Source organism: Oryctolagus cuniculus, chromosome X (genome assembly GCF_964237555.1).
Source record: "Oryctolagus cuniculus chromosome X, mOryCun1.1, whole genome shotgun sequence".
Classification (NCBI taxonomy): Eukaryota; Metazoa; Chordata; class Mammalia; order Lagomorpha; family Leporidae; genus Oryctolagus; species Oryctolagus cuniculus.
This window is the reverse complement of record NC_091453.1, coordinates 2,931,325-2,958,067: the sequence shown is the minus strand read 5'-3', so window position 1 is coordinate 2,958,067 and position 26,743 is coordinate 2,931,325. Positions and strand designations below refer to the sequence as shown.

Sequence of the window (26,743 nt, the reverse complement as noted above, 5' to 3'; positions counted from 1 at the left end):
TGTCACCACCATACACTCACAGGGGAGAAAAAAAAGCCATTTTCACTTAAAAATGCCCTTGATGAAGCTATGAAAATTATTAATTATATTAAATCTCAACCCACTGAGTACACATCTTTTAACTCCATGGGAAGACAGAGAAGTACACACAGAGCACTTCTGCTACACACCAAAGCATGCTGGTGGTCTTCAGGAAAAACATGACCACAGCTGCTTGAATCAGGAACTGAACTAGAAACTCTTTCCATGAAACTTCGTTTCTTTTGTTTGTTTGTTTTAAAGACAAACTATGATTGTTTGCTCAGACTTGGCTATTTGGCAAACATTTTCTCCAAAATATAAGAAGAGAGTCTGTCACTTCAAGGCAAACAGCCAAAACAATTCACTGTCAATGATACAATTCGAGCTTTCAAGCAAAAAACAGAATTTTTGAAAACTATCTGCTACCATGTTTGACAGCTTCCCAATTCTTAAAAAGACCTCTCTGATGTGATCAGTGGTGATTTATTAGCTGTGTTTATGTAATTTTTTTAAAAGAGAAAGGTCTTCCTTCCGTTGGTTCACCCCCCAAATGGCCACTACGGCCGGTGCTGCGCCGATCTGAAGCCAGGAGCCAGGTGCTTCTTCCTGGTCTCCCAGGTGGGTGTAGGAGCCCAAGCACTGGGGCCATCCTCCACTGTCTTCCCAGGCCACAGCAGAAAGCTGGACTGGAAGAGGAGCAGCCAGGACTAGAACTGGTGCCCATATGGGATGCCGACACTGCAGGCGGAGGATTAATCAAGTGAGCCCCGGCGCCGGTCCCTATATAATTTTTATAATGAAATCTGTCAACACTTAAAAGAGTAACACAATTCAGTAAACTAGTATTTTCCAAATGACTAATAGATATTACAAAATGTTGCATAAGAAAAAAGATCCTTTAAAAGATGCAAGACAGACCAATAGAATCAAAGAATTTCCACATTTAAAAAGACCACTCCCTATTCAAAATACATACAGGTGTGAGCCATGTTGTCTTCATATACTTTAACTAAATTGGTAAATTACAGGAGACTGATTGCAGAAGCAGTCAAAAAGATTTACCAGTCTTCTAGTAAGCCATTCATTAAAGAGATGGACAAACATGTTTAAAAAAAAAAAAAAAAACACTTTTCTAATAAACTTTTATTCTGGAAACCAGTTATTTTTAATTTTATCACTCAACTATATTTTTCCTGCTTCAATTTCATTGCTTAATATCTTTACCATCCCAGTGCCTTCTGGTTCTTATCTTCTTGGTGCACACAATATCCTTATCTTTCTTTGGATTTTCTGCATGTCTCTTGGCATCTCAAGTTATTCTGCTCAGATTCACTCTCCAAAGTGTTTCTTCCAGACCGAATATTAATCTTTCTGGATCTCAAACACATCAAGTCTCAACTTCCTGTTCCTCCTTTCTGGTTCTTCATGGGGACTGTTAACATGCATGGTAGGCAGCTTGTGACATGGGCCCCAAAAATATCAATGATCCTCTAGGTATTTACAACCTTGTATTATCCCCTCCCCTTGAATGTGGGCTGAACCTAGTGACCATCTTCTAATGGAGAATTCAGAAAGTGCGGGGATATCACTGTGACTTCCTTCTCTCTCACATTGGCATTCTCTCTTTTACTGGCTCTGATGAAGCCAGCTGCATGTTGTGAGATGTATTTGGAAAGGCCCTTGTGGCAAGGAACCAAGGAAGGTCTCAGGCCAACAATTAATGAGGAACTGGGGCCTCAGTCCAACCACCCATGATGAACTAAATCCTTCCAACAACCACCAAGTGAGTTAGGAAGTAGGTCCTTCTCAGTCAAGCCTTCAGATGACTGTGGTCTATGAAAGACCCTGAAGTGGAGGATCCAGCAAACCATACTCAGATTCCTAATCTATATTACCTGTGAAATCATAAATGTTTCAAAGTCACTAAGTTCCAGGGTAATTTGTTACATAGCAATGGAAAACTAGTGCAATCAATTTTTTTATTTTATAATTTTATAACCCACATGAACAAAAGCTACTTGAGATTCTCAGGAATTTTTAACTACGTAAAATGAGTCCCAAATCAAAAAGTTTGAGAATTGCTGTCCTGGTTGCAGCAGAAACAATGATGGAGAGAGACTAGAAGGCCAGCTCATTTAAATCATGATCAGAGAGGGGGCCATATCTTTGCACCAATAACCAGGCAGATCCATCTCCAGAGCATAAGCCCTGTGCCCAGGTGGGAGAGGAAGAAGAGTGTCACTTCCCATAGCTCAACTACACTAAACAAAATTAAAAAATAAAAAACTACAGCTAACAAGCAGGCATCTTTCTCCCCCTTTTCGTTAAAATGGCAAGTGCATCAACCAGTGTAACCCAAATCCCAAATGGGTGGTGAGGGACAAATGGTATGAACATTTTCCCTTGGCTTTCCTTGCTCTGACTCATTCAGAAGTCTCTGTATTTTATCTACTTCCTCACTTAATCCTCAGAACTATCTTATACATAGGTGTGATGGACCAACTACCTTGATGACAAGGTAATTTTAAGCACTGTACTATGTCCACAGTCCTGGAAAGCAGTGACCGAATTCTTATCTTTCTCTGTAACAGTCCAAAGGTTATGTTAAAAGGAAACAAGTGTGTTGGGGCCGGCGCTGTAGCGGAGTGGGTAAAGCCACTACTTGCAGTGCCGGCATCCCATATGGACGCTGGTTTGAGTACCGGCTGCTCCAAGGATGGGCATGGGAGACCTGGAAGAAGCTCCTGGCTCCTAGCTTCGGATCAGCCCAGCTCTGGTCATTCTGGCCATCTGAGGAGTGAACCAGTGGATTGAAGACCTCTCTCTCTCTCTGCCTCTGCCTCTCTGTAACTCTGCCTTCCAAGAAAATAAGTAAATCTTTAAAAGAAAGAAACAAGCACAACTGAGTATTTAAAAAACCACCGAATTGTATACTTTAAAGTGGGTTAATTGTATGGTATGTGAAATATTTCTCAATAAAGTTGTTAATCTAAAAAACAAACATACAAATGAGTGAAGCCAGAGCAATGATGGAGTTTTGAAGAGAAACATCAACTGGAGGCAAGATGAATTCTAGGAGTTGTCCCAACTACTACTGGTTAGCAGTGAAAGAATCCAAAGGGATTATCACCATATGTAAGAGGACCAAGAGCAGACAGAGGCATTACTAGGTAAATAGGAACTTAAAAAGAGGTGCAGACTAATCATAAACTAAGGTATGAGGGAAACTAACTTCCCCACTAGTGAAAAAGCCAAGAATGAGAAAGGGCCTGGGAAAAGGTCTCATGAGGACAGTCTCTTGAGTGGTAGCAGCAGGCGCTCATACTGTACATTTACTGGTAACAACTCTGAGACTCTGTATATCACCTTTCTTTCAACAAGATGACTGCATTACATTTCACACTTGACTTCTATGGCTGTTCATTTTATAAAAATGAAGAGTCCTGGATACCATGATTTGTGAAATCACTTCTAGCTCTAAAACTGTACCCCAATAATCGTCTGCAATCTAAGAGTCACCTATATTAGCCCAAATACCTGTTTGGGCAGCAAAAGGAGCAGGAAATCCAAAGATTTTAATGCCCAAAGCCACTGAAATATGCTCGTTGCTGACCTATTTTGCAGAGCAGGGGCTGGGTCGCAAAACCAGCATCTTCAAGCCACAGACTCCTGTATGTAAAATGGTCCTCTACATTTATGGGTTACCTAAGTGGAACATCCTTGTCCCAATTTTATGAAGTCACCCTTTCCCAGCTCCATGTGAACCAATCCTGATGCACCTTTGAAACATCAAGCAGTCTTTTACTTGTCCTACTTACCCAGACTACTCCAGCTCTGTTAACACCAGGCTGTGTGGACTTTATTCAAGAAAAGTTAAAAAAAAAAAAAGTCTCTCTACACTCTACCTCTCAATTAAAGAAAATTACACTGGGAGGTACCTTTGCAGGGAGTTACAGCACAACATACCTCCTGTACCATATCTTAAGGTCAATGTAGAACCTGAGTGAAATTTGTATGGCTCAAACTTGCCTGGTCCCTGGATCACAACACATTTCAATATTCTCTAATTACCCAACTCCACTCTTCATAATTTGGTTTAATTTTACAAAAACTATTTTCATTTTATCTGCCACCAAGTTTTGCTCAGTCAACATTTTTGTTTTTTTCTTTTGCTTTTTGCTTTAAAGTCAAGATTTTTGACCTTCATTATCTTTTTTTGGACAGGCAGAGTGGAGTGGATAGTGAGAAAGAGACAGAAAGGTCTTCCTTTGCCATTGGTTCACCCTCCAATGGCCGCCACGGCTGGCGCGCTGCGGCCGGCACACCGCGCTGATCCGATGGCAGGAGCCAGGTACTTCTCCTGGTCTCCCGTGGGGTGCAGGGCCCAAGGACTTGGGCCATCCTCCACTGCCTTCCCAGGCCACAGCAGAGAGCTGGCCTGGAAGAGGGGCAACTGGGAAAGAATCCGGCACCCCGACCGGGACTAGAACCCAGTGTGCCGGCGCCGCTAGGCGGAGGATTAGCCTATTGAGCCGCGGCGCCGGCCGACCTTCATTATCTTTTAAGAAATATGGTGGGAACACAAGATGCATGGAATGGTTATGCATGTGCAAACATGCCATTAAAACTATAGGGTAATACCTTTAAAAAATCTATTTTTGGAGCCCAAAGAGCCCAAACTCTGGCTATATCACTTACTACCTCTTGTGCAGCCACTTACTACCTCTTGTGAGCTTCTCAGTTATCGATAAACCGGGAACATATGGTACCTACCTTCTTGAGTTGTAAGGTTAAATACAATGAATATAAACTACTGCCACACAGAACTGTTATAATAGCATTTGAATAAAGATATTTTATAAATGTATACATTTTCACTTTTAATATGGTCCACACTTCAACCCAAAAGATCATTTAAGAAATGTGCTTCTCAAAAACTTCTCAAAAAATATCTTACCAAACCACTCCACCCAGAGCTTTCTAAGAGTAGGGATAAAAGGAAAATGAAAAAGTGGTGGGTTAGCAAGTAAATATTACTCCTGGTAGAGTAGCAGTGGGAAGTAGGGATAATGGAGGTCATTCCAGAAATACAAACGGCATGCAAATCAACACCCTAAGCATTAACTGATAATAGAATTATTTTTATACCATAAGAAAACAACACTGGTGACTTCATATATTTTTTCCTTCAAGTAATAAAAATTTCTTTCTTCACCAACAGAATTTCAACTAGGAAGTAAATCCAATCTAAAATATATACTCTCTGGGTTTGAATGGATCTTAAAGGTCACCTGACCTATTTTTAGCCTCTTCTGGAAATATCCCACCTGGGAAAATTTTAACCATAAAGCTCAGTACTCTCAGGCATGGAAAGCCAAGACACTGTGGCAAAAAATGACCTAAATGAAAGATCTCTGTAAGATCCCAGCGGAAAGAACGGGCTATCGAAGAAGGAGGTACCTTTCTCTGAAGGGAGGAGAGCTTCCACTTTTGACCATGGCCTTGTCTAAATAAGGTCGGAGTTGGCGAACTCAAGAGGCTTCCATAGCCTTGGCAGCTCATGACAAGAGCCTCAGGTGATTACTGACGTCATAAATAAGAGTGTCAATTGTTAAATCAACAGGAGTCACTGTGCACTTGCTCCCCATGTAGGACCTCTGTCCTTAATGTGTTGTACTATGAGAATTAACAGTAAAACTTCAAAAAGTACTTTATACTTTGTGTGTCTGTATGGGTACAAACTGTTGAAATCTTAATATAGAGCTGATCTTCTGTATATAAAGATAATTAAAAATGAATCTAAATGAAGAATTGGATGGGAAGGGGAATAGGAGATGGGATGGTTTGCAGGTGAGAGGGTGGTTATGGGGGGAAGAACCGCTATAATCTAAAAGTTGTACTTTCAAAATTCGTATTTATTAAATAAGCTTTCTATTAAAAAAATCTCAATACTGATGAATATCATATTAAATTTATATACCATTTTATACATTTTAAAAACTGACATAGGGGCCGGCGCTGTGGCACAGTGGGTTAACGCCCTGGCCTGAAGCACCAGCATCCCATATGGGTGCCGGTTCAAGACCCGGCTGCTCCACTTCCTATCCAGCTCTCTGCTATGGCCTGGGAAAGCAGTAGAAGATAGCCCAAGTCCTTGGGCCCCTGCACCCACGTGGGAGACCTGGAGGAAGCTCCTGGCTCCTGGCTTCAGATCGGTGCAGCTCTGACCATTGCAGCCACCTGGGGAGTGAACCATCGGATGGAAGACCTCTCTCTCTGCCTCTCCTCTGTGTAACTCTGACTTTCAAATAAATAAATAAATCCTCAAAAAAACTGACATATTTGTTAATTAAAAGTTATTTATCACACTGGAACCTAACAAAAGGTGTTAAGGGTAGTGTGTGTGAAGAGGCAAAGGCAATTTGGGAGGAAATTAGGTTAAAATTACTAAGCAAGCAGAAGCTGCCCATGGAGTAGGGGACAATGACTGTACAATCAATTACACAGTTATAAAAAAATACACAATTTGGGCTGGCGCCGCGGCTCACTAGGCTAATCCTCCGCCTAGCGGCGCTGGCACACCGGGTTCTAGTCCCGGTCGGGGCGCCGGATTCTGTCCCGGTTGCCCCTCTTCCAGGCCAGCTCTCTGCTGTGGCCCGGGAGTGCAGTGGAGGATGGCCCAGGTGCTTGGGCCCTGCACCCCATGGGAGACCAGGAAAAGCACCTGGCTCCTGGCTCCTGCCATCGGATCAGCGCAGTGCGCCGGCCGCAGCGCGCCGGCCGCGCCGGCCATTGGAGGGTGAACCAACGGCAAAGGAAGACCTTTCTCTCTGTCTCTCTCTCTCACGGTCCACTCTGCCTGTCAAAAAAATTAAAAAAAAATACACAATTTTATACCAACTCTAGGCACACTTCACCAACTATGAGCTGTTATTTAAGCAAGTTTGTTTTGTTTTGTTTTGACAGGCAGAGTTAGACCGTGAGAGAGAGACAAAGAGAAAGGTCTTCCTTTTTCCGTTGGTTCACCCCCCAAATGGCCGCTACGGCCGGTGCATTGCAGCCAGCGTGCTGTGCCGATCCGAAGCCAGGAGCCAGGTGCTTCCTCCTGGTCTCCCATGTGGGTGCAGGGCCCAAGGACCTGGGCCATCCTCCACTGCACTCCCGGGCCACAGCAGAAGAGCTGGACTGGAAGTGGGGCAACCGGGACAGAACTGGCACTCCAACCGGGACTAGAACCCAGGGTGCCGGCGCCACAGGCAGAGGATCAGCCTAGTGAGCCGCGGCGCCGGCCAGCAAGTTTGTTTTTAACTGAATCCCAGATATCTTATCTATATTCTTATACCTTGGAATATCATCAACTTTGCAGTTAAGGAGATATTAGAATGCATGTATACTTTATAAGTGCCTAATACAGTGCACAAAACAAATGAAATTTGAGTCCTCAAATTTCTTTCCTTTGAAACCTAACTCTGAAAAGCATAAATCAGAACAACCTATTATATAGCGAATCCTGTGAAGAATCCCACAAAAGCAAATCACACAGTTTTATGTCATATAGGTACGACATATACTTTCCCAAATAAAACTCTTGTCAAGGTGTGAGCAGCTGCCACAGCAGTTAAGATGCTCACATCCCGAACTGGAGCGGCTTTTTTTGCGAGTACCCAGCTCTGCTTCCAACCTAGCTAATGCATAACTTGGGAAGCAGCAGGTGATAGCTCAAGTACTTAGATCCCTGCCACCCATGTGGAAGCCCTAGGTCGAGTTCCTGGCTCCCGCCCAGCCCAACCTCAGCTGTTGCAGGTATTTGGGAAGTGAACCAGTAGAGAGAAGATTTGTCACTCTGCTTTTCAAATTAAAAACAGACACTTCTCCAGTCAAGACCAATACAAACATATACAACTGGCATTGCAGCGCAATAGGTTAAGGCACTGCTTGAGACCCAGGCAATCCAGTTTGAGTCCTGGCTGCTCCACTTCTGATACAGTTTCCGGATAATGCACCAGAAAAGGCAGCTGATGACAGCCCAAGGACTTGTGCCCCGGTCATTCATATGGAAAACTAGAGTGGAGTTCCTGACTCTTAGCTTCAGCCTGGCTGTCTTGAGGAATGAACCAGAGATGGAAAACCTGTCTCTTCCTCTCCATCACTCTGCCTTTCAAATAAATAAATCTCCAAAATAACATAAAAAACTTTCCAGTAACAGATAAACGTGGCATATTATGATATGAAAATGTGGCATTATTAAAGGAATGGTATAGGGCCAGTGTTATGGCACAGCTGCCTGCGATGCCAGTTCCGATCCAGCTTCCCGATAACACATCTGGGAAAGCAGTGTAAGATGGCCCAAGTGTTTGGGCCTCTGCCACCCAGCTGGGAGACATGAAAGAGGCTCCTGGTGTCAGCCTGGCTCAGCACTGGCCATCGTGACCATCTGGGGAGTGTACCAGCGAATGAAGATCCCTGTCACTCCACCTCTCTCTGTAACTCTTTCAAATAAGTAAATAAATCTTAAAAAAAATTTAAAAATAAAGGAATGTGTGATATCTGGTCTGTTTTCATTACTATTTTTACTGTTTGATTCCTACAAAAAATGAAGTTTCCCAAAGCTCGGCAATATAATTAAAAAACATTGTTTTAAGTAAAAGATCATTGTTTCTTATTATTTTATCTCTGCCAGAAGGTAGTTCATCAAATTGACAAATGCGGAGAAAAATAAGATTAATGAAATGGTTTCTTTCGATCCTATACTCTTGCCCAACTCTGACTTGTTTTCTCCTCAGTATGTCTATTACAGAGAGATTCTAAGAAGAGTGGAAAACACAAAGGTTAGGAATGAGTTTACAAAATTAATAGCATTCTTAATGCAAGAGAAACAAGCTTCTTTCATATATTCCCTCCTCCAAAGCACATAAAGTTCTACATGCCCTGCAGTGTGCCAAATCAACTCTTACTCTTCACAGTAATCCTGTGCTGTAAATATGAGCATCATCCCCACTTTACAGATGATGCAACTGAGGCTTACAAAGATTGAGAAACTTGCTGAATGTTACACAGCTATTAGGTGGCAGAGAGCCAAAGAGTCTTGACTCTAAAATCCATACTATTTACCCACTACTACACCACTTATTACTATATTGCAGATGAAAGGGTACTGGGTTCCAGACTCAGCTTCACCCCTTGGGCAAATTATTTGACCTTGCTTAGAAGTCTGTCATGGGTGAAGAGGGCAACTGATGGCTTTCCAGTCTTCTCCACAGCATCTGACTGATGCTAAGAATTAAATTGCAAATATGCCATAAAAACTATAGAGCACCAAGTAAATGTGAGGTTTTTTTTTTTAAACTTGAGCCAAAGTGGAATATATTTTTATCCTTTCAAATAGTTCAAGGTCCTAAAAATAAGCTTAATAGTAATTAAATGATTAATATTTATAAGCAAAAGTCTGATAAATCAACTTCAGACATTCTGGAAAAGTCTAAACTATGGAAACAGTAAAAAGATCAGTGATCGCCTTCAGCATGAGAAGAAACAGAGGGATGAACAGGTGCATAGATTTTCAGCGCAATGAAACTATTCTGCATGAAAAAGGTAGAAATATGTCATTATATATTCCTAAATTCTTCCTAGTTATTATTTACTTATTTTAACTATTTCAAAGAAAGAGAAAGCCAGAGATTTCCCATCCACTGGTTCACTCTCCAAATGCCCACAACAGCCCAAGTCTCCCATATGGGTGGCAGCGATCCAAGTACTTGAGCCATCACCTGCTGCATCCCTAGGTGCTGATTAGCAGGAGACTGGATCAGAAGTAGAGCAGCTGGGACTTGAACTGGCACTCCGATTATGGGGTGCCAGCCCAAGAGCTTGATGTTCTTAAAAAAAAAAAAAAAAAAAGATCACTAAATTTGAAAGGCAGAGTTAAGAGACTGAAGCACAGAGAGACAGACAGACAGACAGACGGAGAGGTAGGTAGGGAGGTAGGAAGGGAGGCAGGCAGGCAGGTCTTCCATCCACTGGTTCACTCCCCAGATGGCCACAACAGCCAGAGCTGCGCCAATCCAAAGCCAGGAGCCGGGAGCTTCTTCCAGGTCTCACACGCAGGTGCAGGGGCCCAAGAACTTGGGCCATCTTCCACTGCTTTCCCAGGCCATAGCAGAGAGCTGGATCGGAAGAGGAGCAGCCAAGACGCACACCAGCACTCATGTGAGATGCCAGCATGGCAGGCAGCAGCTTTACCCACTAAGCCACAGCACCAGGCTCGAGCTTGATGTTCTTAAAAGTGCCCAGGACCATCTGGGGAGTGAACCATCGATGGAAGATCTCTCTCCCCATGTTGTCCGAGAGAACTTTATGCAGTATTGGCAATATTCTAAGATCTGCTCTAATACAGTAGCCCTAGACACACTGCCTATTGGAACAACTGAAATTCTGAAATTTGACTAGCATGCCTCAGGAACAGAATTTTTTTTTCATTTTTTAAAATGTATTTGTATTTGAATGGCAGGAGAGTCAGAGATCTATTCACTGGTTCACTCCCCAAATGCCCACCACAGCTAGAACTGGACCAGGCAGAAACCAGGAGCAAGGAATTCCCTCTGGTTTTCCCACATGAGTGGCAGGTATCTAAGTACTTGAGCCATCAACTGCTGCCTCCCAGGGTGTACACAGGAAGCTAGAAGGGGGAATAGAGCCAGGACTCAAACTCAAGACGCTATCACATGGAATGTGGGTGTCTCAAGCAGCATCTTAAACACTATGCCAAATCCAAGTCCCCAGAATTTTAGATTTTAACTTTAACAAATTTAAATAGCCACATGTTGCTAGTGGCTACCACACCAGCAGTTTTATACAATTCCTAAAGAGACCCTTACAGATTTACTGTAATATTACCTTCAGAAGAAAAAAGCTGCCTCAAGAGACCATTCAAATGTGGAAGGGGAGAGGGAACGGGAGAGGGGAGGGTTGCGGGTGGGAGGGAAGTTATGGGGGGGGGAGCCACTGTAATCCATAAGCTGTACTTTGGAAATTTATATTCATTAAATAAAAGTTAAAAAAAAAAGAGACCATTCAAGTGGATGTAGTTGAGAAACAATGTCACAATTAGCTGAGCAGGTCACAATTAACTGAGTGACTAGGCTGCTTAAAACCACCAGGAGCCAATAAATCCCATTACCAACTGTTTCTCACTTCAAGTCCCATAATGTAACCAAATAATGACAAAACAGTCACTTTACCTTTAATTCCTTCAATATTTTCAAAAGAACACAATTTGTTCCAGTTAGTGACCCGAGAGGAAATTAAAATTAAAAAAAAAATAAGGGTCATAAGGAAGTAACTAAAAAATGATTCTTGCAGATACAATTTATTCAACTAATTTTTTTTTTTGACAGGCAGAGTGGACAGTGTGTGAGAGAGAGAGAGACAGAGAGAAAGGTCTTCCTTTGCCGTTGGTTCACCCTCCAATGGCCGGCGCGGCCGGCGCGCTGCGGCCGGCGCACCGCGCTGATCCGATGGCAGGAGCCAGGTGCTTCTCCTGGTCTCCCATGGGGTGCAGGGCCCAAGCACCTGGGCCATCCTCCACTGCACTCCCGGGCCACAGCACAGAGCTGGCCTGGAAGAGGGGCTACAGGGACAGAATCCGGCGCCCCAACCGGGACTAGAACCCGGTGTGCCAGCGCCGCAAGGAGGAGGATTAGCCTACTGAGCCACGGTGCCGGCCTCAACCAATTTCTTAATAAAAATTCAAATATCAGTATTTAACGGTGTATTTTTAATTCTATGTCACAGTCAGTTGGAAATCAAAAGGACAAAGATGCCCAGAAATGCATGAGCAAAGAAAGAAGGCGTAAGGCAAGCAAAGTAAGACCAGAGAGATACTTATGACTATTCATTTTCAGCTGTTAACCAGAGCTCTGAACCTTCAGGAGTCATTACCTCTTATCTTGGTCATTGGAAATACTAGTTGACTAAACCTCAGTTCCTAATTCACCGATTTTTTGTCCTTATGCCAGTGGCATAAAAGGGAACTTATGTCCTCAATTGCAGTGGCTTTTTATCAGAGTTCTCCCCTGGGGAATCTACCAAATCAGACAGAGACTGGCTCCCTCCCCAAAGGGAATAAGTGTCGAAAGTGTCAGAGTTGAATCCCTACAGTACGTTCGGTCCACAGCTTCTTTTTCAGTCCTGCAAGCACTGGATCTTTCTTTTAGAATACAAAGAGAGGGAGAGAAAGAAAAGAGACGTAATTGAGAAGTCGCAACACACTCGTGCACAGACATCAAAATACCTGACCTTAGAAACAGGCCCCCAAAAGCTAATTTTTGACATTTTGCTCAGATGAAAACCAGACCTTTGTTCTCCCTTTTGAAGTTCACGAATCACATTAAGGAAAAATATTTCGTAATTTCATACAGGAATGATTTTTAAGAGTATTGAAATACGTAATTAAGCAATATTACATAGCCCCGTGCAACCAAGCAGGCGATCCAACGAGGTGAACGTTTCAGTAAGCTCACCTGCAAGGAAAAACAGTGTTTCCACCTTCTCAGCCCCATTCCCTGCAGGGCTCCGTTCCTGGGCACCGAAAGCTCTCATACCCTATTCGTTGTGCAATCTTTTTCAAACTCCACCCACTGAGCGCAACAAGTGGAATTCTCCCATTCTGAAAAAGGTCTCGATTTCTCCTGTATCCAGGGAGACACTGAAAACTCCTTGACGTGAGTCAAGTAAGGCAAGGGGAACGGTCCAGCCAAGGCCAGGGTCAGGGAGGCGCTCAAGTTTCCGTTCACCAAATGAAAAAAAAAAAAAAAAAAGAAGAAGAAGAAAAGAAAGAAAGAAGGGGTGGTGGGGAGGAGGACAGCAGGGCTGGGAGGACAGCTATCAGGCAACACTGCTCCCAAGTCTGCGGGACCAAGGTCCCCTGGCATCGCCTCTCCATCTCCGGCTCCACGTGCATCCAGGCCTGTGGCACGCAGACGAGCCCCAGCGCTTGGGTCCCGGCAGCTTAGTGACCCCCAGGCCCCACGGTGCTCACCGGCCCGCTGTCCGCGCAGTTGCGGGGAGCGCAGAGGGCGGGGGAAGGAGGACGAAGCGCAGCCCCGGCTCCCGCGCGGTTATCTTACTGCGCAACAGCCTCACCAGAGCTGCCCGCGTACATCCCGCAACGCGCCTTGCGCACCTGCCGGGTCCAAGCAGGGTGAGCCGTGATCCCATTGAGCCCCAAGACGGCAGCGCCCGGCGCCGGGAGCACGGTGACGAAAGGGGCTGAGTGAACACCTGGCGCCCGGGGCCCAACAGTGCCTCCCGCACGTGGCTGTCACACCTGGCGCGCCCCTGCCTGGCACTCCGTACCCCTCACACTCGGGTGCGCCCCTGCCCTTCCCCCCTCCGCGTCACACCCCTGAATCTTTACCGTCGTTCCTTCCCCCCTATCCATCCTGGTCCCACCTCCCCCGCACCTGCTCCCACTGTCGTCAACCCCGGGAGGGAAAAGGGCCGGATGTTCGTCCCATGGCTAAAGGTAAACCGGAGAGAGTGAGGAGGTGGATCCCGAAAAGGATAGCCCGAGCATGCCCTCGGTCCAGCAACGAGGGCGTCCCCCCGACTGACCTTCTGTCGCGGGCCGCGTCGCCGTCCACCCCGGCTGGCCTCAATAGCCTCCTCGGCGCCGCCGCCTCTTCCCCGCGCTGCCTCCTCTACCCGCGTCGCCATGAGGTGACGGCAGCAGCCAAACAAGCGGCCCGACGAGAGGCACGGAACCTCTCAGGGCCTTGCGCCCCGCCCTCAAACCCTCCCGGCCTATCGCCGTATGTTAATCTTCCCACGTGACCGGAGGAGGTTGGCCCCTGAGGGGATGAAGCGAGATGGGGGTGGGGAGCATTGAATTCTGGGCTGGGCTTCTGCGAGGGCCGAAGGGCAGACAGAGGCCATGAGAGTCTGCGCGGACCCGAAAAAGGACTCGGAAACGTACTACAAATCCCAGCAGGCAGCGCAGCCACGACTCGCAGACCCTCAACGGCACTGAAGCGTAATACGGCGTCCTGAGAATGGGAGAGTAAGTGCTGTGCTGCGTGTGCAGCCTAATGGGTCTTGTAGTTTCTGCGGGCGATGTCCCGGTCCCGGAAGGTACACATTATCCTTCAGGGAAACTTTTAATATAGTCCAATACTTGAGAAGGAGCGGGGCCAGGGACGCTTTGTTGTGTTTTTGTTTTTGTTGCTGTTTTCTGAAATTGAGTGCGAATGGTTTGCTGATAAGGAAAGATACTTCGCTATGTTCATGGCGGGAACTGTAAAAGATCAGAATTTGAGGTTTGGGGCTTGGAGTGCTGCCCTTCCACCAGTTACTAAGGCTTCTCTGTCTCCCCCTCCTACAGAATGGGGCTGCCTCCTATTCACCTTGGCTGAGCCTTCAGCCCAGGACTTCTCGCACAGTTCTTTGCACTTAGCTGGACCCTAATTCATGTTGATTGTATCCTCCTCTCTGCCAGTCATTTCATTACTTCAGTTTTTCTACAGACTCGGTTTGCTGAATCAGTTTTTTTTTTTTCTTGATATGATTGGGAAGGAGAAGAGTTTTCCTCGGAAATATTTACTGTTTCCATATGATGGGAGTAAATCTCTAATGGCAGAGCCTCTGAAAGTTACACACCATTATGAAATCCTAACATATGAGAATTGTCTTAAATAACTCTTCATCAACGTGCAAATTCTGCGCCATTTTTTATAACAATTGAATACAAAACAGTGGTAGCAGGCACCAAAAAATTGATAACATATGAGAGCAAATTTCAACATTGGGGAAATTCCATCCATTAATTTTAATTACATTTATAAATTTGGAAAAATTACCATTCATCTGCTTTACGAGCAGAATACCTCAGTACAGCTTTGAGGCAGGTGGCCATACACCAGACTCTATAAAGCTGATGGTCTCAGTCACTTTGTCTCATCTTCTTAAAGACATAAGCCCCAGCAAGATGCAGAAGGAATCTATCATAATGCATTTCTCCAGGGAATTGAGTGACCAAATGTACAATAGTTAAATGATGGTACAATAGAATACCATACAACTACTAAAATGATAAGCACTTTTTAATTGATCTAGAGAAAAAGATTTCTTTTAGTAAAATTACCTGAGACTATGTTAATAGATGTTTAGAAGAGTATTCATCAAAATGTTAATAGTGTTTTCTCTGGGTGGTGAGATGGCAACTATTTTCACTTCATGAGTTTAGGCAGTCTTTAAGTATGTATGGAACAAAAAATGAATAGTTATGTTCACCAAGAAATTATTTTTATATCCCTTGTCTATATTCCCATGGAACAGTGATCTTTCTACATTTTACTTGTTGAACATGATGGTTAGTGGTATATTAAGCCTGTGATTTTAAAGTAAACTGAAAGTATGTTATTTCAAGAATTAAAGGAAAAAAGAAAGGAAGACAGGAAGGAGGAATTGAAAGAGAGAGGGAGGGAAATATGCTTATCTGCTTAGAATTGTTTCTATGAAATACATGAAATCTGTTCTCTATATTAATAAAAAGTTTTTGTTAAAAAAGGGAAAAAAGAAAATGAAATATACAAGTGACCTAACATATAGCTACTCATATATTAATATATAAATACCACGTGATATATGCATATGTGTGTATACACAAGCATGTTCACATGCGTGCACATACCAAGGAATGAGAATGAAGTGAAAAGATAGGAAAACAAGATGGTGTCATGATAAGTTGAATTTATTATATACATATCTTAAGGATTGTACACAAGCTGGAGGTGAACCAAATTTTTATTCTGAGCTTCTTGACAGCTGAGAAAATAGGAAAAAGCACAATTTACCGATTGATTCAAAACATCACAAAACAAAAACTAGTTGCTCTTATAATTTCTTTTTCTCAAAAGCAGGAGTTGAGAACTCCATCTGGGTCTCCCAGATGGTTTCTTTTTTTTTTAAGATTTATTTATTTACTTGAAAGAGTTACACACACACACACACACACACATACAGAAAGAGAAAGAGAGAGAGAGAGAGAGAGGTCTTGCATCCACTGGTTCGCTCCCCAGATGGCCTCATCGGCTGGAGCTATGCCGATCCGAAGCCAGGAGCCAGGTCTTCTTCTGGGTCCCCCATGCAGGTTTAGGGGCCCAAGTCCTTGGGCCATCTTCCACTGCTTTCCCAGGCCATAGCAGAGAGCTGGGTCAGAAGTGGAGCAGCCAGGTCTCGAACCAGCGCCCATATGGGATGCTGGCACTGCAGGCGGCGGCTTTACCTGCTGCACCACAGTGCTGGCCCCTCTTATAATTTCTTTAACATAGGTTCTGTTGCTCTTAAAATCCATTCACAAGGTCTTTGATGCTCTTCCTTTGAAAAGATGGAGTCGATTCCCCTTGCCTTGAATATGAGCCAGACTTAGAGATTTTGTTTCTAAGAAATACAGCATAGCAGAAGCAGAAGAATGCAGGAAAGTAACTTCCAAAGCAAAGTGAGAGAAAGGATAGCTTCTGCCTGGCTCTCTGGGTCTTGGATGACTCTCTTCTTCCTTGGATCTGGCTATCCTGATTTTTTGATAGACCCATTCTTTCATTAAAGTGTTATATTACAGGCCTCCAGAGAGGTTACTGTCAAGCCTTAGCCCAAGGCTTTGGAAAGCACTTTGCTTATCTCAGCCAGGATCCATTGCTGGGGTTACATTTTAGGTCTTCAAGAGCTATGGTTTCCTTATTCTCAAGTCTTAAAGGGGCACCCCATGTTCTTTATTGATTGTTCTGACCTTTGCTCCAGGAAGTATTATCTCTGTGAAGAACTGTGCCTGCCAGGAGGGTAAAGGTCATAAGAACAACAGCTCCTTGTTGAATAGGGGGCAGTTTCTCCAAGCTCCCTAAGGGCTTTGCCTGTAACCTGAATATTTTATGGGTCCATTTATTCAGCTGTTTATCAAAGTCTTGATGAGGCGGGCACTTTGACACAGCAGGTTAAGAATAAGATATTGCTTGGGATGCCTGCATCCCATACTGGAGTGCCTGGTTGGAGTCCTGACTACTCTACTTCTCATCCAGATTCCTGCTAACGCACCTGGGAGGCAGCAGGTGATGAATCAAATATTAGGACCCTGCAACCAATGTGGGAGACCAGGATGGCTCCTGGCTTAGGTGTGGCCCAAAGGTGTTTAGGAAGTGAACCAACACATGGAAGACTTCTCTCACTGTATGTGTCTGTATATGTGTCTGTGTGTGTCATTCTGCCCTTCAAGTAGATAAAAATAAATTAAAAAATTTTAAACACTGTTTTTTTTACTTGAAAGGCAGAGTTACAAAGAAGCAGAGGCAGAGAAAGAGAGAGAAGTTTTCCATCCGCTGGTTTACTCCCCAGGTGGCACAATAGCTGGAGCTGCACCCTTCTGAAGTCAGGAGCCAAGAGCTTTTCCAGGTCTCCCACTTGGGTGCAGGGGCCCAAGGTCTTGGGCCATCCTATGCTGCTTTCCCAGGCACATCAGCAGGGAGCTGGATTGGAAGTAGAGCAGCTGGGACCCTAACTGGCGCCCACATGGGATGCTGGCACTGCAGGCTGGGGCCTTAACTCACTGTGCCACAATGCCAGTCCCAATAAATATTTTTTAAAAAGTCTTGAACAAGCAGGCACAAAACAACTGGTATAAATAGTAAGCTGAGCTCAATTATGTCCCAACTCCTTGACCTATTAGGTGGTTCTGCCTTCATTTTCATGAAATACAAAGTACTCAGAGAAGACTCACCACTATTACTGAGGCAGGAGTTTTTTCGGCCACATAGCCAGTATCAGGGAACTGGAACCCTCAGAGTTCATAGCTAGACAGGGGCGATTTAGAAATTTAGCCTGGAGTATTATCCCAGAGAGAACAAGCAGCAGATTTACAAGAGTCTTATACTCTGTTAATGCAAGGGTGACGAGACTGTCACATATTTTAAACTATGTACATATTTTGAATATCACTGATTTAATTAAATTAATGTGAGCCCATTTCTAACACCACTTACAATGGTAATACTAATTTCACCAATGAAAAAGATATTTCTACCTATTTTACTACTTAGCAAAGACTCTGATGTTGATTGAACTATGGCTAACAGAAGCATATGCAGTGGCTAAAATATAGAATGTGGATTCTGTGACTGATACTAGCTGACCACCTGGCATATGAAGTCCTGAGAAGGATCATGAACAGCCTTTGACCTAATACAACATCCTCCTCTTTGTCCTCCTCCTTCCCCTCCTTCTGTTCTTCCTCCTCTATCTTTGCTAACAGTAAATTACAGACCCCACGATACCGTAAAACAAAATCGAAGGTACTGGCAGATCTAAAGAGGCAATGTAGCCATCAAGAGTGGAAACCTAAAAACCTGGGGAGAGGGTCAGGAAGGTCAGGCTGGAATGTTTGGAAGACTCAGAATCTTGGTCAAAAAGAGAACTTCAAGAATAAGCTACCCTGCGTGTGGGGTGGAGGCCCCAGTTATGTTAACCTAATGGCTTTGATCAGTAGCAGTTTTTCTGACTTCTTACCAACTTCCCCATTGTCATCAGGACTCCTACATGGCTCTGACCACAGAGAGAGAATGCAGAGATGTGTGAGACTCTCAGGTTGCTCATTGTTCATAAAAGTGGATTTTGACTTTATACATCAGGACTAAGAGCTTGGTTAATATGTAGCTACCTCTGAGAGAGGGCGTTCAGAGAAGGCCCCCCAGGAAGCCGGGTTTGCCCCTGGTATACATACCAAGGGCACTATTCTACTTCCCGTCCCAGGCCAGTCCCCACTCTTCAGTGCAGTGGCTTGGCTAATGGACTCTTTGCCTCAGCCAAGTGGTAAGCATAGTCAGGGCAGGGAATATGCCCATAGAACTGCTGTATTCACAGTGCCTGGCAGAATGCCAGATACACAGAAAGCTCTCAATACATACTTTCTGAGAAAGAGTCGCTCTGAATACATCAAGTGCACTGATGAATTTTTTGAATCTGTTCAGATAAGAGTAAAACCCTCCATGCCAAAGTGATATTCCTTCCTGTGGCCTCACAGAGAGTCTTCTGGTAGAGGGTTCACTCTGCAATACTGTGAAGACCCTGGGCAGCCACAGGACCAAGACCACCCTGGGATAAACTTGGTGACAACAGAAAATTTTCATTCATCAATGAAGCATTTCCTGAGCACTTACTACATTCAAAGCACTTTATTATTAGACATTGGACATGCCTCAACTTAGAATAAGAGGCTTGTGGGGCCGGCGCTGTGGCACAGTGCCAGCCCCCCTAAATTCACTTTTAAAGTTCCAAGTAGCTGGGCCAGTTCTAAGAGTCCATACTTTATTAGCTTGTGCTAATTCTATCGTTATAATTCATGTGTAATTACCATTTTCTTAATCTTCCATTAGACTAGAGGTCTCCTTGAGAGGGGATTGCTTTTTAGAGTACATAGAGGTACCAGATTATTTGCTAAATGAATAATGAACAACATTGCAATTCAAATGGTGTGGATCTGTCCATAATTACTGGATAATCAGCTAAAGTCTGATTTAAATTTTTCAAATTTAAAGAAAAAAATTATACCAAGGATCTGATTTAGGCTTGTTCTAAATCATTTTTAAAAATTGTACCTCTGAGGTATTATAAAAAGTTGGTGCTAGGGGCCAGTGCTGTGGCGTAGCAGGTAAAGCTGCCGCCTGCAGTGCCAGCATCCCATATGGGTACCGGTTCAAGTCCTGGCTATTCCACTTCTAATCCAGCTCTCTGCGATGGCCCGGGAAAGCAGTAGAAGATGGCCCATGTCCTTGGGCCCCTGCACCCACATGGGAGACCCAGAAGAAACTCCAGGCTCCTGGCTTCAGATCGGCGCAGCTCCAGCCGTTGCAGCCAATTGGGGAGTGAACAAGTGGATGGAAGACCTCTCTCTCTCTGCCTCTCCTTCTCTCTGTGTGTAACTCTGACTTTCAAATAAATAAATAAATCTTAAAAATAAAAAGTTGATGCTCATGTACTCATGCTAACATGAACTGAAAATTCATATATTTACTTCATTTTTTAGCTTGACCTCCTAGCAAATCTTTAGCTTCATTGCTTTGGCTGCTGTATCAGGAGGTCCTCCCTTGTCTGGGAGATTTAAGAGCATAATTTGTCGATGCACATCTCTTATTTTTCCTTTATTGGTAGTAGGGCTTACGCCTAGTTTTAATGATGCTTCTCGTTTTGTCATTTTGGGTTCAAATCCACCTCTGTAATAGCCACCACTGAAGGCAGATTTTGGTAGACTTTGAAAAACTGTTTTACTTGAGGCTCCATATACTTCATGGCTTGCAACGCATAACGGCCTGCAAATCCTGCGGCAGCAGCGGTCAGTCCAGCTGCTACCACTGTACTGGCCATGGCTCAAGATCAAGCTCAGCTCCCCTGCCTTTACCGGGAGTGTGGTACATCACAGTCCAGAGGCCACAGCCACCAACCAGATGCCTTTATCAAAAAGCGAGGAACCACCAGCAACATGCATAAACAACCCAAGCATAGGCTCCCTGAGGAATTCTAATGAAAGTTTAAAGTGACATCTGAGCCATGCCTCAAAGGGCCAACAGGAGCAGGTGTTTGGCCTAGTGGTTAAGATGCCCACATCCCATATTGGACTGCCTTAGTTGAATTCCCACCTCTGGCTCCTGACTCCAGCTTCCTGCTAATACAGACCTTGGGAGACAGCAGGTGATGGCTCTAATACTTGGGTCCCTGCCACACATGTGAGGGACCTGGATTGAGTTTCCCAGCTCCAAACTTTGACCTGGCCCAGTCCTGGTCATTTGGCATTTGGAGAGTAAACCAGTAGATGGGAGTGGGTTTTCTTTCTCTCTCTCCCTCCCTCCCTTCCAAAGAAATAATTAAAAGAATTTAAAGTAAATAAAATGTGGAGTAAGTGCTTGGTGCTGTGTGTGTGTGTGTTTTTTTTTTTTTAATAGGCAGAGTGGACAGTGAGAGAGAGAGACAGAGAGAAAGGTCTTCCTTTGTTGTTGGTTCACCCTCCAATGGCCACCGTGGCCGGCGCGCTGCGGTCGGCGCACCGCACTGATCCGATGGCAGGAGCCAGGTGCTTCTCCTGGTCTCCCATGGGGTGCAGGGCCCAAGCACTTGGGCCATCCTCCATTGCACTTCCGGGCCACAGCAGAGAGCTGGCCTGGAAGAGGGGCAACCGGGACAGAATCCGGTGCCCCGACCGGAACTAGAACCCGGTGTGCCAGCGCCGCAAGGCAGAGGATTAGCCTACTGAGCCGTGGCGCCGGCCGGTGCTGTGTTTAAGACACTGTTCGGATGCCTGCATCCCACATAAGACTTCTTGGTTCAACTCCTCACTCCTGATTCCATCTTCCTGTTAATGCACACTCTGGGAGGCAGTGATAATGACTCATATAGTTGGGTCTCTGCCGTCCATGTGGGAGACCCAGATTAAGTTACAGGTTCCTGGCTTTGGTCTGGCCCACTCCTGTCTATTGCAGGCATTTGGGGAGTGAACCAGCACATGGGAGATCTCTCTCTCTCTCTCCTCTTTTTTTTTTTTAAAGATTTATTTATTTATTTGAAAGTCAGAGTTACAGAGAGAGGTAGAGACAGAGAGAGAGGTCTTCCATGTGCTGGTTCACTCCCCAGATGGCCACAGCGGCCAGAGCTGCACCGATCCGAAGCTAGGAGCCAGGAGCTTCTTCCAGGTCTCCCAAGAGGGTGCAGAGGCCCAAGGACTTGGGCCATCTTCCATTGCTTTCCCAGGCCATAGCAGAGAGCTTGATAGGAAATGGAGCAGCTGGGACTTGAACCTGCGCCCATATGGGATGCTGGCACTGCAGGTGGTGGCTTTACCCGCTACACCACAGCGCTGGCCCCTCTCTCTCCTCTTACAAATTAATAAAATAAATACAAAATAAAAGAGCCAACAAGAGTTAAATTAACCACAGTAGTTTGACTTGTCTATCTAAAACTATTTTCAGACCAAGAAAAACTCCCACTAGCTTTTATTTTTTAAGTATTTTTCATTTTTATTTGAAAGACTGAGAGAGAGAGAAATCTTCCATCCACTCCCCAAATGCCCATCAGGCCAAAGCTAAGAGCCAACAACTCCATCCAGATCTCCCATGTGGATGACAGAGACCCAAGTCCTTGAGCCATCGCCTGCTGCCTCCCAGGGTGTGCATCAGCAGGAAGCTGCATAAGAAGCAGTGGAGCTGGATGTGAGCTAGGCACTCTGATATGGCATGTGGATATTCCAAGCAATGACTTAACCACTGCACCAAATGCCAGCCCCTCCAGCTAGCTTTTAAATCAGTCAAGAGTATAATTTCATCAAAGGAGTTGAGTTTCATGTTGGTTGCATGCTATTGGGTGTGTAGGTAGTGAATAGGAGTATTTGCATTTTCATGAAACAAAGGCTTTATTGTTTACAATTACCGAATACCATCTTTCTGAGCTAACCCTGATTTTAGTCCTTAGAGGAATTTGGCCAAATTCTGCATCTACTATAGATGTCCACATTTTTGGAAGACACCGATTTAAAAAAATGATTATACTTTGTACCAAGATTGCTTAGGCATGTTGATGGCAGGTGGTGGAATGTACTTTCAGATTGGCACACAGGGGGTGCCAGCTCTAGTACTAAATGGATACATAAAATCTCTTCTCATGTACAGATTCTTAGGAGAGAGCATGTATGTTGAAAAAAATCATGTACGTGTATTATATATTTCAGGGTATTGGTATTCATAAATAATTTTGTTCTGATTTGTTTCCCCAAGTCTTTTTTTTTAAAGATTCGTTTTATTTATTTGAAAGACAGAGTTACAGAGAGAGAGGTCCTCCATGCGCTGGATCACTCCCCAGATGGTCACAGCAGCTGGAGCTGAGCCAATCCGAAGCCAGGAGCCACAAGTTTCTTCCGGGTCTCCCACGTGGGTGCAGGGGCCCAAGGAATTGGGCCATCTTCTACTGCTTTCCCAGGCCATAGCAGAGAGCTGGATTGGAAGAGGAGCCAGCACCCATATGGGATGCCGGCGCTTCAGGCCAGAGCTTTAACCCACTATGCCACAGTGCTGGCTCCTGCCCAAGTCTTAGCTGTATTATTATAGACTTTCAAGGAAACAGAAACTGTTTTAATTTATAAAACAATGGGAAAGACAAATAGAAACTACTCATGGGGTTTTGGCTTTATTGGAAATCACTTCATAGAACATCATGTTTTCCTTGAGAAAATATCTCTGACTTGAAATGTTATCCTTTTACACTAAACTTCTTTATCAAAGTTGGTCTGAGAACCAAAATTTCAAATTCTCCTGAGATGATAAAATACAGCTCCCAGGCCCCTCTCCAAGGTCTCATTTGGATAAAACTGGCATTTTAACGGATATTTAATCCTCTATCCATGAGTATATTGTTTCTTTCCATTTCTTCTTCTCTCTTTTTTTTAACGTTTATTTATTTATTTATTTGAGAGGCAGAGTTAGAGAGAGGGAGAGGGAAAGATAGAGATCTTCCATCTGCTGATTCACTTCCTAAATGGTGGCAACAGCCAGAACTAGGTAGATCCAAAGCCAGGAGCCAGGAGCTTCTTCTGGGTCTCCCACATGGGTGCAGGGGCCCCAGCATTTGGGCCATCCTCTGCTGCTTTCCCAGGCCATTAGCAGAGAGCTGGATCAGAAATGGAGCAGCTGGGACTTGAACTGGCGCCCATATAGGATGCTGGCACCGCAAGCCGTGGCTTTACCTGCTGTGCCACAGCACCAACCCCAATCTTTCCATTTCCTTAGGCATTCTTTAATATCTCTTTTCATTGCATGTACATTGTTTGTTAGATTTTTCCTTAGGGACCTTTTTTGTTTGTTGATAAGTAAAATGGTAAAATGAAAATAATAGAATGAAACACTCCAGACATACAGAAAGCTATAAAGCAATTAAAGTGAATAGCTTTCTACTGAGAATGCATCAGTCAAGGTTCTGTCAAAGGACAGCAATGACACATTTAACATTTAACAACAAGAATTAAGCCATGTATCTGTGAGCTGAAAAGGCAAAAAGGGACCACTACCTGCAGACATTTAACCCACCAGCTAAGATGCTGGTGGTGATACTCCCATCCCATATTGGAGTACGTGGGTTCAACTCCTGACTCCAGTTTCCAGCTAGTGCATATCCTGGGAGATATTAGGTGATGACTCAAGTAATTGGGTTCTGCCACCCACATGAGAGACTTGGATTGTTTCCAGCTGGTTCCTGGCTTCAGCTTGACCTAGTGTCTGTTGTTGTGGACATTTATGAGACTGACGCGCTGCCTACTGCACTAAGGAGGCAACTAGTTGTGGACATTTAAAGAATGAATCCCAGCGGATGGAGGACCTCTCTTTCTCTCTCTCTCTCTCTGTTTCCCCTCCTCTCTCTGTAACTCTGCCTTTCAAATAATAATTTAAAAAAGAATGAATCAACACTAGCATGGGGCACTAGCTCTGTCTTCCAGATGATAGATAGATCCATATAGAGATATAGATATTTAGATAGATGATAGGTATAGATAGATAGATCACTAAAGCAGCAGTTTAGAGATAAATGATAATCACTAAAGTAGCAATTTCTAGAAGTACCTCATCCACAGGACTAGAGGGGAAAAGAAAGAGGTGGGAATGATCAAGACTAACAAGCTTGGAGGAGAAGCCCTGGGGGTTCAGGACCAGTCCTCCGAGAAGGAGGTACTATCAGTGCCCAGGCTCCGAGGGCATCATGAGATTCGTTCTGAGGGAAAGCTGCACATAGGAATCAACTGCTACCACTACAAACAGCCAAAGCCAGGTGAAGGTCCTTGCCGAGTTTGTGATGTCAAAGACCCCAAAATGAATGACCCCCCCTCCTTCCTCCTGCTTTCCAGTCCCCCCCAGTGCCTTGTAGCCTGCTAGCAAAGGAGAACCGAGGTCCAGAGTCCCAGCCGCCACATCCCGGGGCAGAGCGTGGAAGCCAGGGTTTGAGGCTCAGAGAAAAAAAAGCTTAATGACCAGCACAGGTGTCCACCTTCCAGATGGAGAAGATCTGGGAGGCCCTCAGGTCGGGCCAGGCTTTCACAGTATCCAGGGCTGGATCATGGGAAGGTCTTAGTGAGAGTCCAGGGGTACAGGGTTGTGGAGGGGATTCTGAGTAGCCCAAATGGCAGAGTGACAATTCACAGTATTATCAATGCTACTTTTTTTTTCTTTGACAGGCAGAGTTAGAGAGAGAGAGAGAGAGAGAGAGAAAGGTCTTCCTTCCGTTGGTTCACTCCCCTAATGGCCAATCCGAAGCCAGGAGCCAGGTGCTTCCTCCTGGTCTCCCATGTGGGTGCAGGGCCCAAGCACTTGGGCCATCCTCCACTGCCTTCCCGGGCCACAGCAGAGAGCTGGACTGGAAGAGGAGCAACCGGGACTAGAACCCGGGGTGCCAGCGCCGCAGGCAGAGGATTAGCCTAGTGAGCCACGGCACCTGCCTCAATACTACCTTTCTAATAATTCCTTAGTATCACCCAATATCCAGTCAATTTTCAAATTCATTCTATTGACTCAAGAATATCTAGAGTATATACAGGTATAATTATATATATGTATATATATATATGGATGCAAGTATATCTAAAATCATACCCATTTTTAAATGTATTTGAGTTGGAATTCCCATAACATAAAATTAACCATTTTAAGGTAAATAATTCATTGGAATTTAGTACATTCACAATGTTATGTCACCACCACCTCTAGTTTCAAAATAGTTCCATTATTCCAAAATAAAATCCATTAAATAGTTTCTCCTCAATCTGCCTTACCCCGGCCCTTAGCAACCACCAATCTTCATTCTGTCTCTATGATTTTACCTGTTCTATTTCATAAAAATGGAATCATGCAATGTGACCTTTTGTGTCTGACTTCTTGCACTTAGCATAATGCTTTTGAGATATACTCGCATACAATATCACTGATGCTGGAAAGGCAGCCAGCAGTGACTATGACATTTTAGCATTCCTGATATTATTAACCATTCTCTTTTCTCACTTGATTGCTTTTGTTTCACTGAGCCCAACTTTAGTTTATATTCATGAATTCATTTCTGCTGTTTTTTTAAAGATTTATTTATTTGAAATAGTTACACAGAGAGAGGAGAGGTAGAGAGAGGGGGAGAGAGAGAGAGAGAGAGGTCTTCCATCCGTTGGTTCACTCCCCAATTGGCCGCAACGGCTGGAGCTGCACCGATCCGAAGCCAGGAGCCAGGAGCTTCTTCCAGGTCTCCCACGCGGGTGCAGGGGCCCAAGGACTTGGGCCATCTTCTACTGCTTTCCCAGGCCAGAGCAGAGAGCTGGATCAGAAGTGGAGCAGCCGGGTCTCAAATTGGTGCTCATGTGGGATGCTGGCGCTTCAGCCCAGGGCATTAACCTGCTGCGCCACAGTGCCAGCTCCTCTGCTGTTGTTTTTAGTTTCTTTCTGATTTTTTTTTTTTTTGGTCTCTCATGAAATTGCCTTATTGATGTGTCATGTTACAAAAAGTAACCTATACTAAGTTAAAAAGTTTAAGATACACAGATATAAGTCAAAAACAATCACTTATACACTTGCCACAAAGATACAGCCATTATTAGTACTCTGTCATGTAGCCTTACAATTTTGTTTTCTATACATAAGAATGTATGGCACAAATGTATAAATGTGTAGTTTTTCAT

General features: G+C 44.4%; 2 protein-coding genes and 1 pseudogene across 5 annotated transcripts in view; 1 reads left to right on the top strand and 2 right to left on the bottom strand.

The window, feature by feature from the left end:
• The window catches only part of TXLNG (taxilin gamma), a 60,621-nt gene extending 46,660 nt beyond the window's left edge, over positions 1-13,961 (bottom strand). Inside the window, exon 1 of one of the 3 annotated variants that reach the window (XM_002719921.5) lies at positions 13,633-13,961. In XM_002719921.5, the coding sequence (XP_002719967.1) occupies positions 13,633-13,734 (102 nt within the window). In that variant the 5' untranslated portion in view covers positions 13,735-13,961. The remainder of the gene's footprint in view (positions 1-13,632) is intronic. The other 2 variants (XM_051827624.2, XM_070067269.1) reach the window with 2 other exon arrangements.
• Positions 13,905-26,743, top strand: part of CTPS2 (CTP synthase 2) — a 196,245-nt gene continuing 183,406 nt past the window's right edge. For both annotated transcript variants that reach the window (XM_070067268.1, XM_051827623.2), the window contains exon 1: positions 13,905-14,077. The gene's annotated coding sequence lies outside the window, so the exon portion shown is untranslated. The remainder of the gene's footprint in view (positions 14,078-26,743) is intronic.
• On the bottom strand, positions 19,958-20,534 carry LOC100351099 (mitochondrial import inner membrane translocase subunit TIM14 pseudogene; annotated as a pseudogene).